Source organism: Zonotrichia leucophrys, chromosome 1, assembly GCF_028769735.1.
Source record: "Zonotrichia leucophrys gambelii isolate GWCS_2022_RI chromosome 1, RI_Zleu_2.0, whole genome shotgun sequence".
NCBI classification, from domain to species: Eukaryota; Metazoa; Chordata; class Aves; order Passeriformes; family Passerellidae; genus Zonotrichia; species Zonotrichia leucophrys.
In genome coordinates this window covers 31,298,529-31,311,068 of record NC_088169.1, presented here as the reverse complement: position 1 = coordinate 31,311,068, position 12,540 = coordinate 31,298,529, and the positions used below count along the sequence as shown (strand labels likewise).

General features: G+C 47.9%; 1 protein-coding gene across 1 annotated transcript in view; it reads right to left on the bottom strand.

The window, feature by feature from the left end:
* The window catches only part of AFF3 (ALF transcription elongation factor 3), a 327,563-nt gene extending 325,919 nt beyond the window's left edge, over nucleotides 1–1,644 (bottom strand). Inside the window, exon 1 of the mRNA XM_064710766.1 lies at nucleotides 1,335–1,644. Coding sequence (XP_064566836.1) covers nucleotides 1,335–1,387 — 53 coding nt within the window. The 5' untranslated portion in view covers nucleotides 1,388–1,644. The remainder of the gene's footprint in view (nucleotides 1–1,334) is intronic.
* Nucleotides 1,645–12,540: the final 10,896 nt, after the last annotated feature.

The following is a 12,540-nucleotide window of genomic DNA, read 5'->3' as shown; positions in this document are numbered from 1 at the left end:
TGCTCCGGCTCCTTCTGCTACACCTGCCACCGAGCAGAAAAGCCGGCGCTGTCGAACGCGCTCCCTGCTGACAGAAGCCATAGATCACCGAGCACGGCTTAAAACAAAACGCACACCGGTGTCTGACTGCCGGCAAAAGAGACCTCAGCTCGCCGCACTCCAGGGCCGGCAGTGCCGCCGCTGCTCCGCGGAGCGCCCCGCGCAGGAGCGCGCCCCGCCGGGGAAGGCGGCACGGCCCGCCGAGACGGGGCTGCGAGCGGCGGGGCTGTGAGCGGCGGGGCTCCGGGCAGCGGGGCTGTGAACAGCGGGGCTCCCGCCACACGCGGCTCCGCACCCGCGTCCCACCGCGGCATCGCCCCGCAGGTCCCGGGGCGCCTCCCCGCATCCCGGGGGGGTCTAAAGGGAGCGGAGCGCTTCCCCCCCGGGTCCAAGGGGAGCGCAGCGCTTCCTCCCCCGGGGTCCAAGGGGAGCGCAGCGCTACCTCCCCCGGGGTCCAAGGGGAGCGGAGCGCTTCTTCCCCACCCCGCGGACCCCAGCAGGACCCGGGGCCGGCGGCGGGGAGCGGCGGCCGCCCGGGGGCAGCGTGACTCCCGCAGCAAACTCCGGGACTTAGCAGAGGCAGCAGCTTGGGGAGGGTGGTGCAGGGGGGAGGGCAGAGCTTCCCACCTCCAGCCGCTAATGACATTTCTAGAAATTGTTTCCCCTCCTCCCCGGCAGCCCCGCACCCGCCGCCGGGGCGGGCAGGGACGGGGGTGCGCAGGGGGAGGTCAAGGGCATGCAGCGGGGGGGGCACAATAAAGACGGCCCGAGAGGGACTTGCGGAGCGAAGGTGGGGGTGGGGGGTGAAAAGGGCGTGCAGGAAGGATGGGGGATGAGTCCAACTCGAGGTACTAGAGGTGGGTGGGCACAAGGTATTATTAGAGGGGAAGGGGGTGAGCGCGGGGGGGCGGAGGGCCGAGTGCAGGTGACCCCTCCAGCCGAACACCACACTCACCTCCCGGATCCACCCTGGCAGTCAGAGGAGGGGGGCACCCGTCCCTCTGCCCCTGCCGAGCCAGCAATGCTGGGAGAGCAAGTGGCAGAGGAGACACCTCTCTGGGCTGCACCCTCTGCCAATGCACCCGCCGCCCCAGTTACTGTACCCTCGGGTCAGTGCACCCCCCTTACTGCACGCCCACTATTGCTGTACCCCAAATCTACTGCACCTCTCCAGGTAAGTGCACACCCACTCCAAATTACTGCACATGGCCCAGTTATCGCACCCCCTCCAGTTACCGCACATCCCCCGCAGCCCCCGTGTCCCCGCGCCGGGGTGAAGCAGCGGCACCACTCACCACAGAGAGTCCAGGTCCCACTCCTGAAGGAGAGCTAAGTCGAAGCTGTCCATGGTGAGCGATGTCAGCGCCGCCGCGCTGCAGCCGCACGGCGTCCGGGGCGCATCGTAACTGCACCGCGGGCAGGGCGAGGGCGCGGAGCACCCCCGGCGCCGCCGCCGGCCGCTCTCCGCACACGCGCGGGCGGGGACGGACCCCTCGGCCGCCTTCCTCCCGCTTCCCGCTAGGAAAGAAGCGAGCACCCTGCCCCCAAAAGAAAGCACACGGTGCCACCGCTCGTGTGCGAGCGGCGCGGCTCGGCTGGGCTCGGCTCGGCCGCCGCCGCCGCGCTCCGCTCCCGCCCCGCTCCCCCGCGCCTCCTCCTCCCTCTCTCCCTCTCTCTCTCCCTCCCTCTCTCCCTCCCGCCGCCGGGAGCGCGGCCGAGGCGGCGCCCGCCCCGCGCACGCAGCGCCCGGATCCGCGCAGCGCCCGCTCGGCGCGGGGGGGCGGCACAGCCCGGCGGGCACGGGAGCTGGGGGCGGCTTGCACCCCCGTGGGGGTTTGGCCCGCAGAAGTTGGGTCTGGGGTGGGCTTTTTCCCTCCCTCTTCCTCCGCCTCCTCCTCCTCCTGGCCAGGTACCCCGGGGTGGGACACAGCAACCCGGCTCACCCGCACCTCACGCGGTGTAAGCACCACGATGTTCGGCTGAGAAACACTGGGGAGAAACTGTGGCATCTATTGTGGGATGGGGCCGGGGCCGTGCACCCGGCTCTCTGCGCTGGAGCCAGCAGCCCGGGATGCTCCCAGGGGCTCTCTCCGCAGTCCAGGGGTTGGGCTGGGTTAAGGCCTTTTTGCACCAATTCCTCATCAGATGTGTAATAAACTGCACCTGTGCAAGTCTTCATGTCCACACAGTTCCACCTAGACCTGCACAGGCAATTAAAGGTCCCTGGATTGCACGAAGCCTTTAAAAATGAGTGATCTCTGTTTAAAAATAAAAGTACCAATCATCAGCATTTGCCACCCAAAGCGAGTAAGATGCCTCGCATTGCCATCCAGCCTGTGTGAGGCACCGGCTGTGATATCTGCGTGGCCAGGGGAGGCAGGCGCTTCTGATTTGTAGTTGCTGAATCACATTAAGAGAGGTTAACACACATTAAATACTTTCCAGAATACTGGGCTTTTCAGCTAAGCTGTGAGTAGCTGCCAGAGAAGTGCCATGTCATCGCAGACAGGGAGAAGAAATGTGCAAAATCCGTGACGAAAAGAGGGGGCTATTCATGCAACAGCACCAACGCGGATATCTGCAGAGCGATCCCACACTGGGAGATCCCTGCTCTAGGAGACAGAGCCAAGGCAGCTGGCAGCTGGCTAGGGCACCCTGACGTGCATGGCACCCTGGCAGCCCACAGCAGCGCTCAAGTATTTATGCAGGCTTCTCGCCTGCTTTTGTGGCTGTGTGTTATTCGTTCCTGAGTTAGCCTGATTTAATTTAGGGCTGATAACCTTGCACAAGCTGCGGCGCAGCTTTGGCTGCAGCGTAGGCACACTCCAAGGGAAAGGTTTGAAAACCCGTTTGCACGGCTTTGAAAACAGTTCGCACGCCAGTTTCGGCGAGTCATCTCAAAGTCCCAAGCCACTCCACAGCTGCTTCTGTTCCCTTGCACAGCCAAGGTGGTGCTGCCTCCTACTGCCAGAAGTCCCCCGACCCTCGGGATGTGGCACATCTTCAGCCTGGAGTGACCCCGGAGCCGGCTCCTGTAATGCCCGTCTCCTCACTTTCCCCAGGGGGATGGAGAAGGATGTGTCCCGGCTGGGCAGGCTTGTGGCACCCCCTGCCTACCCAGAGCAAATGAAGATGAAAAGGAAAAAAAATCATGCCAGTTCAGATGCCAGGCTTGGTACAGTACTAATGGATACATAAAGCCGCCTGAAAACAGCTTTTCTGTCAGCTGGGGAAAAGCTTACCGCGACAGAAGATTGAGCCTGGAAAGCAGGTAACATTCTCAACAAACACATTACTTACGTGTGAAGGAGTGAAGGGCAGCATATTTACACTGACCTTTTCAAGCCACAGCCTGTGCTGCCTCACTCTTCTTATTTTAAGGGAGGTTGTGCAACCCCCATTGCAGCATGACCCTGATTCTTTCCCTGAGACCCAGCTTAAGCAGTGATTTGCAGAAGTGCTTAAATCACCTCTAAAATGGTACATACAGCAGGGCAAGCTTAGGCTGCCTTTGTGGACTAAATCACTAGAAGTGGGACCCCCTTTACACCAGTGCTGGAATTTACCCCAGGTCATTCTGTGAAGAGCAAGGTGGACTGCAATGCTCACAAGTGGCAACTCGTGTGGAAACTTGGAAGCAAAATTCCATAGGCTAAATTCATCATCCAAACTGAGATCAATAGAAAATGTAAACAAACAGCATGAACAGCACTGAGTGAATTAAATTTCAAAGAGTAATACATAATGATAGGCAGTATGTTTTATGTTTTTAATATGTTTTAACACAAAAAATTATTATTTTTCTTTTACATTTCTTGAATGTGTATCATTATTGTGTTGTTCTTTTCTTTCCCATCATGGCTCTGATTCTCCTCTCATGCAGAGCAGAGAACATCAAGACTAATTGCATTGAAATTAATGTCAATTCAAAATCCCAACTGCTTTGGCTATCTGCCAGGTGCTCAATGTTTCCTCTGACCCTGGTAGCATTTTTGAAACTCCTTGTATGTGAGACCTCACAGGTTAACCTTCCACCCCTAAATTTGCTTCCCCTGTGATGTGCTTGGCTGGGCTCCTGTGCTGGCTCCTCAGTATAACGCTGTGGTTGGCCCCTGTGGCTGGAGCGTCCTCTGTGCTCCGTGTCTTATTCATTCAAATCCTTCCTTCCTTCCAGCCACTGAACAGTAAACTCACCTGCTGCTTTCTTACTTAGAAGTGGCCCCTCTATCTCCAGTGGGTTCCATGATCAAAACCATAACATACAGTAAATTGACACAGAGTGTTTAAACAAACCTCAGGATGGTGACTGAAGAAAGTCCTTCCCCACTGCCTGTTGCAACCCACAGCTTTCCTGCAGCCACCAGCAATCCCCTGTCAGCCCTTGCTGTGTGACTTGTCAATGTGTTTTCAAATCCTGTAGGGAATGAAACCTGCCTTTTTATGAAAGCATGGCATTATATAAATAAAAATATGCCATGTGCTACCTAATCCTGCTCATTATACATATATTTTTCATGATTCATACAGACATTACTTGCCCCTTCATTTTGCTCTTTCCTCTGTTAACAACTTTTCATTAAGAATAAGCAAGCAACTGTGCCCAGTCAAGCAGACTTTGTAAGAAGAACCTAGGAACAATATGTAATTCAAATCCCTTACATAAAGATTGCATGTAGCAGGAAAGCTGAACATCATCTTAAAAGTTGACATTTCCCTCTTCTTAGACTCTCTGTCTTAAGCGTGGCATAGCAACTGCCTGAGGAAGAGTAAAGATAATTTTAATGTAACATAAAATAAGGGGGAGGTGAGAAATACTACATTCCTAGTCAACATCCTGTACGCAAAATACCTCCATAGTATCTCTTTGGTAGCACCTACCTTTAAAACATGTACCCAGCAAGAAATTAATTCCCAGCGAATTCGTAAGACCTTAGCTGAATGCTTTCAAAGAACAGAAGAGAGGGATTCTGGAGGTGGCCAGTGCAGGAAATTAGTACAGTGTGTCTCAAAACAAGAAATTCTACATCTTGCCCCACTTGTGACACCCCAATGCAGAGTGGTGGGACACAGGCAGAACCTCTGTTTTGCTTGTGAATTTCAGTGGCTGCTGGGGACAGCCTCACAGCCACATACATGCAGTGTGGTCCTGCATGTCACATCCTGCATGTCACATCCTGCAGTTTCAGGGACAAAGTGAGAGCTGTTACACCTCACCACATCTCTTCAGTAAATCCATGCCTACTCTTGTCCCAACAGCCTAATCCATCAGCAATTCCTTCAGAGGGCAGACTGCTGCGCTGTTTCGCAGGGAGGGTTACCAAGCACAGTCACACGTCCCTTGATGTGGATGCATTTCCACCTCTCACTGCAAGGCAGTGCTCCCAGGGCAGCTCTGGTAACTGAGCCCTTGTGTAGGCTGTGGCAGGACACACATGGCTCCTCAGTGAGTGTTTGCATAACGCCTAGACACGAATCTCCTCCATGAGATGAAAAACCAAGAAGTATTATTTAGTCTTGCTTTAGCATCTCATCACCATTCTGAGCAGTACCTATTTCTGCTGGGCCCCAGCTCCACAGGGGCAAGGGATTCTAAATTAGAGCCAGTTTTGCAGAATCTGTCCCTCAGTGCTTTTGGATGTGTTTTGTTTTTCCAGGGGTCTCTAAAGTAGTCTAATGAGTATACTCTGTAATAGGTTTGCTATTTAAATTCAAATACAGTGTTCCACTGTGGATACTTACACGCTAAAGTGTAAAGAGTTTTCAATGTACTAGTGGGTTTTCATAACCTCATAGTTTATGGCAAAAGCAAACCACTGGATTATCTAGTCTAGCCACCTGTATATCACAGCCTATCCAGTGTCACAGTTCTTCCCATACTGAGCTCAGTAACTTGCAGTTTGAGCAGTTTCACAGTCCATAGTTTAGTACTCTTAACATAATAAAATGTACAGTTGGAAACAATTTTTCTTTCTAACTAACTTTACTTTCTTGCTGTATCTTTACGTCTTCAACCAGATAATGTTTCATTTAATCAGTGCTAAGTTCCAGCACAATGGCTGGCGTTGCTTCAGCAGAGAGAGAAATGAGCTCTGAATTGTGTTTCCCTGTTTATTTAAACTTGCAATCTGATTTGAAATTCCTTAGGATGAAACTTGTGTTTATGCCTGATCACTAACATTCGCCTAACCTTAACTGACTCAGCAGGTGTAAGTGCTCCTTGATTCTGTGCTCTTACACACTCCTTTATTGCATTATTGTATATTGTATTCGTTAGGTGGCTCTTCTCTAGTCACTACAAAAGATGCCAAAAATATTGTGACTGATTTCTCTCCTGCAAATATCATCACAGTCTATTTATGAGCTGTAGCTTCTGAGATTTGATAAGACCAGAGTGTAATATGGCATGGATACAGATGCTGTCAAAGTTAAGTTAACACAACATATTTCACCACTCTCCCACTTAAAATGCATATTACACAAACGGTTGCAAGCTATCACTCTTTTAAAGAAGCAAAATATATGGATTTAATTTTTAATGATTTAACTTGGTAATTAATCCAAATTATTAGTTAACAATAGCTAAAACAGAGAACTATAATGGATTCTCTGGATAATGAAAATATTTATTATTTTAATAAGGTGCATGGCTGGAAGTCTAAGTCAAGTCTTAGTCTACTGGCCACATATTGCTCTTGATTCACACATAATACCCCCACAGAGGTAGGTGGATGGCTGTGTCCCCAAACAAAGAAATATAAATTGCTCTTTCCAAGTATTGATGACAACATCTATCATGTCAGCTGCAGAATTGATCCATCTTAAATTATAAACCAGGGCTGATGGAATTATGCCAATTAGAGAGACACAGATTTTTTTTTTTTTATCTTTTTTTTCTCTTTCCTATAGTTTTTTACTCACACAAAAGGTTTGGAGACCTATTTATATTATCAAAGTCTTTTTGTCACCTGAGCCCCAAAGAAAGATTTAAAAAGAAAATGTAATTGCTGAACAGAAGTGCTGTGAGAGCTGTTTCAGGCTCAGGGGAGGGGAAGGTCAAGTTTTTAACCTGGAAACAAAAGGACTGAACCCAGTGCTATGAGTGGGCTTTCCCTGGGGTCCAGGTTGAACAAAGCCCTTTTGCTGGATGGTGGCTTTGTGGTGATGGGGAGGGCGCGACCTGCTGGCAATGAGCACGGCAGGTACACGCCACCCTCAGAACCAGAGCCCATGGAGGGCTCTGCAGGCTGGGGTCAGGCACAGGGGGCAGGGGGCAGCAAAGAGGGTGTCCCCTGTGACAGCTCCCAATTACACTTGCCAGCCACTCACCCCCAACAGATGTCAGGGGCCATCTCACAAAGTGGCCAAGGGATCAGCGGGTGGACGCTCAAGCTGGTCACCGCTGCTGGCAGCACACAATGCCCCTTGGAAGCAAAAGAGAAAGGTTATTAACCTATCCCTCATCTTTCCTCCAAAGATTTCTGAATTTGTGAGTGGTGTCAGAGTCTGTTAAGTGATTACTACCTATTTCCTTTTGTCTTACATTTGTGCCTTGAAAACAGCTTTAATAAATGCCATAATTACAATTCTCAGTGGCTGCACCAGTTTAAGGGTGCATCTTTTCTGAGCATCTCTTGGAGCAGTGGCTCCCTGAAGAAAACCTCCATGTGACCGAGGTTGCTGCCTGGCAGCCTGAACAGAGAAAAGCTGGAGACAAAGGCAGTGGTGCACAGCACAGTCCCTGCCTGCCTCCACACTGTGCCAGAGGCTGTGCTTGTTCCACTGCCTCCGCCTCACAGGCAAGCCCTGAGCAGTGCCAGTACTGAGAAATCTGAGAGAGATCACAGCGTCATAAAATATATGCGTGTGTGTGTGTGTGTGTGTGTGTGTGTGTATGTGTGTGTATGCATGTGTATGCATGTGTGTGTATATATATACACAAATAGATATATTTGGGATAATTGCATTTGCAAACCAAAACAGTGAAGAGACAGGTGATCCTCACTGAACAATCCCAGAGACTTGTGTGCTCTTTCTGGGGATCTCAGGTGCTGCTGTGAGCTGGGGTTATGTACCAGCAGCCAGAACCTTCTGTGGAGAATGAGCTGGGAATGCAGTTACAGCCAACATGACCTTCCCATGCTGGCTAGTTGTGGTCCCCTGGTCATCTTCTCTGGCCTCTGAAACAGGGTGTCCCTTCTTGCTTTCCTACACAGGTCACCCAAACTGATCTTGGAGGTTGCTACTTGCTCTTCTCCAAAACTAAGCAAAGATGCTCAGCTTGGGGGGCAGGTCATTTGCTTCCTGCTCCTTGCCTTTCACAGCAAAGGTTTATTAGAGTCAAGGAAATCATCCAGCATCATGCCCTGGCAGGTGTGGATGTGGACTTCCCAGGGAAGTTACTCTTAGAAAGGGACATCTAATGGTGAGGAACAAGAGATGACAGTGGTAATGATCTGTCTGGGTGACAAGGTGACTATTCAGGAATAGCAGGCACTTAAAACCCCACAGTTTAAGGTGGAATTCTTTCATCGCTGGTAACATCTCGGGAGGTGACAAAGGACTTGCCACGGGTGCAAGTTAAGTTATCACAGCCATGTGGAAATGTGTTCTCTGCCTTCTAGCAGCCAGAGGTGCTGGTCAGCTCCTGGGCTTGTAGGATTCCTGTTTGGGTCCAGGATGGCCCATCCAATCTTCCCTCATTAATTAGATACTTGATGAACTCTGTGATCAGCAAAGCCCCAGCTAATGCCTCTCAGCTAAAGCCCTTGTTTCTGGGCTACCAGGAGCACCATTCAGGGGAATGTTTTGTTTCATGAGGGAAAAAGAGGACCTTTGGAAAGGTAGTAAGGTGTTTAAAGCATTATTTCTGGATGTTTTTGTGGGGTTTAAATGTACAAAATGTTGTGTATCAAAGTTAAAGGTCATGGACCTTTAGAGAAATTAAAAGGATTCTTTGAAAAGAGGTTAAATATATTTAAAATTTATGAGTGTGCACCCATGCAAATTGGAAAAGGAAATGAAACTATATCTGCAGAAAAGGAAAAATAAATCTACTTACATATGATGTAATTTAGAAAATCAGCTGTAGCTCTGAATGATGTCTGGACGAAGGGATAAAGTAATGCTGAAGAAGGCTTTATATTTGGTCTTAAAAAGCCACATGGGGCCACAGGGAATATAAATGTATACTCGTTATGAAGAGTTTCCATGGAATGAAAACTATACCTAGCTGACTTTCAGCTAAGAGAAAAAAAAAAAAAAACAGAGAGAGCAAGTACAGTTTTTTCAACCTCATCAGTGTTTTCTGCACCAGTAGATCTCTGCTTCATACAACTGATTTGAAAATCTACACACTGATATTTTTTCCTATGTCTGGTTAGTATTTGTGGATCTGTATTTCCTATGCTGCACAAAATAAACTTCTAGTCAAAATAACTGGTCTGAGAACAAAGGAGGAAATGATGAGAGACGTAAAGCAGAAGGAAATAATTTGTGTGGGTATTTCAGGGAGACACAGAAAACAACAAGAGTAATTCACAATATTTTCTTTTAAGCTAAAGGCAGAAGCTGTCTGTGTTTCAAGCCTGGCATGGCACAGTGTGCTGCAATCTGTCTGCCACATTAAAAGAGCCGGTGATCTCAGCTCAATTTCTCGTGAGGAGCACTCGCCGAGCAGTGCCGAACAATTGGGTCCCTGGGTAATAATTTTATTGGCAAGGCCAAGAAGGGAACGGCTGTGGAATTAATATTGCTGCACTGTGCTGTTCCAATTCTGAGGGCGAGAGAGGACTTTGCTTTATAATGCTGACACCGCAAATCCCTTAATGAGCACTAAATTCACTTAACAAAATTCTAACTCCCTCAGATTTCTGATGTAGCTTAGCACGTCGGCTTTACCTTGGAGTTTTCTGCGTTTCGCTGGGCTACGCCATCAACCAGCGCATCCATAAAGCCTACATTCCTTTTTTATTCACTCTACCTGTTTATTCCTTAGTATATTTACCCTTTTATTAAGAGCTTCCACTTGGTTAAGACTTGTTCAAGTATAAGCTCAACAGGAAGCATTTTCCTTTATACTGTAATAACTCTATATTGTTGCCTAGAGGGTGACAGAAAGTAACGTAAGATTCATAAAAATATAACTGTCTGAGCCAAGTAGATAGAATTATGGTAAGCATTAACCAAAGTGTGTTTCTCTGTCCTATAGGGTGAAATCAGAACATCTTAATGTTTTCTTTCTTGGGTCACATAATTCTGCAAAAGTACGCCAAGAGAAATGCCAGACTGCTTCTGCTTGATTGTTACATTCTGTACCAGCCTTTCAAACAGGTTTGCAAATAAAATTACTTTATTTCATTATGTGTCATTTTACATTTTGCCCATGCATCACCCCACAGAGACCATTTGGTTTAAGACACTTTTTTTCGTAAGCTATAAGCAATTGGAGTTTTAAACTCATTTAAACTGTATTCAGGATGCTTCTAGTATCCCCCTTTCACGTTAAACCATTAAACAAGTACAGCTTTAGAAAAAGAAAAATGCATGTCTTATCTTTATTGGTTTTTTTATCCAAGTAATAGCAAAAAATTCCAAACCTCGAAAAGGCACACTGCTGGAGAAATTTTAACCCCATTGGTACCAGCATGATGGTTTCTGAACATGACATTTCTGGTTTGTTTCCTTTTAATTGGATGAGGGAAGTGTAGGCAATGTACCTTTGCCTTCGAAAGCAAGGGGGGTGAAATAGCCCATACATCTCTCAGTCTCCTACGGTGAGGAGGTGGCTGAGCCACGTCCTCCAGATCACCATGCTCCTTCCTCCTGAAAGAGGGGGTCAGCATTTTGGAACTGAAATCCAGTAAAGCCATATGCTCTGTGTCAGCAGCTAGACCAGCTCCATTAGCATCAGCAATAAGCTTTTCCATAATGCCTCACCGTGCTGCAGAAGAGCTACCCGTGTAGAGCAGCTGTCTCCTGCAAAGAGGAAGCAAAATTATAGCAGCAGCAGGATAAACACCGCAGGCAAAGTCATCAAGGTGATATTTGTTAGCAGTTGCAGGTTGAGAAAGAAAGCTGGCACCTGAGTGACTGAAAGAATAAAGGATGAGATGGTCTATTATAGTATTTTCATTATTTCATTTCAATATTTAGTCAAATTAGCAAGCCTTAAATAAGATGGAACCAGGTAGAGTTGTGTTGAGGAGACAGGTCAGAATTGGAAAGTCTAGGTCATTTTTCACATTTCTAGGTTTGACAGTTCTGATGTTTTCCTTGTTCTGGTTGCCTGGTAATAATTTAATACTTTTATTTCTATATTTACCTTATTTCTTAAAAAGCCAAGAGGTGGAGGTATGTTGACAGACTGGAAAAGGAAGCTATTACAAATTAAAATTATTTTAAGTCTAAGATTAAAATAGTGCTCCTGCATATAAATTTGCTTCAATGAGCTGGACCCTCTCTAATGTTAAATCACTGCAGAAATTAGGAAATCTATCAAGCACAGTGACTGGGGACTAGATGGTGCCACTGTTCCATGGTGCAGAGTCTGTTCTCCCCATATCCTTCCTATGTCCACATGCAGCTTAGGTGCCACTAGGTAAGTGTGCGTTTCTGGTACAAATTAAATTCTTTCTCTTAAAAGGGACAAGACCAAAGTCCATGAAAATCAGTGAAAATTTCTGAACTAGCTTGAGGACAAGTTGGACCATGCCCAGAAAGAAACAGAGCATGGAAATCTGGGAGGCAGCGATTATCTCTATTGTTTGCTGGTAGAGCTGGAAAGGAAATCTTGCAAAGTGTCATGCAGCCTGCTCTTCATTACATCTAACTAAAACATGCATTCACTATCAGAGAGCCTCTGAACAAACCTAGTTTCATCTGAAAAATCAAGCAAGGAGTAAAAAAGCTATGATGGAAGACAGCAAGATATTAATGAAGTTTTGCTAATTTATGTCATTACTCCATAATCACAGTGAGGGGTGGCAGTCTTGTATTCCCAAATATTCAAATTAAATTGTAACACTGACCACTAACAACCCAGCTTATGAGAAGCCATTCTCTCCATCTGCTTGGTGACCTGGAGTAGAAAGACCCATGGCAGTTTCTGCTACAACAAGCAGAGCCCCTTGCATGGAGTGCAACAGCCAAGGAGGGAGGTTTCCATTGGGGATATATAAATATATATATATATAAAAACATATTCCACTGCAGCAGCAGTCCAAAACACACATTCCTCTCCAGAGCCTGAGTGGGGAGCTATGCCTGGCCCATGCTGTGCTGAGACAGAAGTCAGCAGAGGGACCATTATGGGGGCCAGGATTTGCTGATTTACAACAAAGACTACTATGACTTATGACAGCTGCTCATGAGCACCCAGCTCTTTGGAGGAAATGGTCTATGACTTCTCCATCCTGTCCTCTTGCTTACAATAAAACACTGTCTGTGCTGAAGTGAGGTGACTTTTCCTCTTTCCTCTGCTATAAATGAGATGGAGCTTCTCTG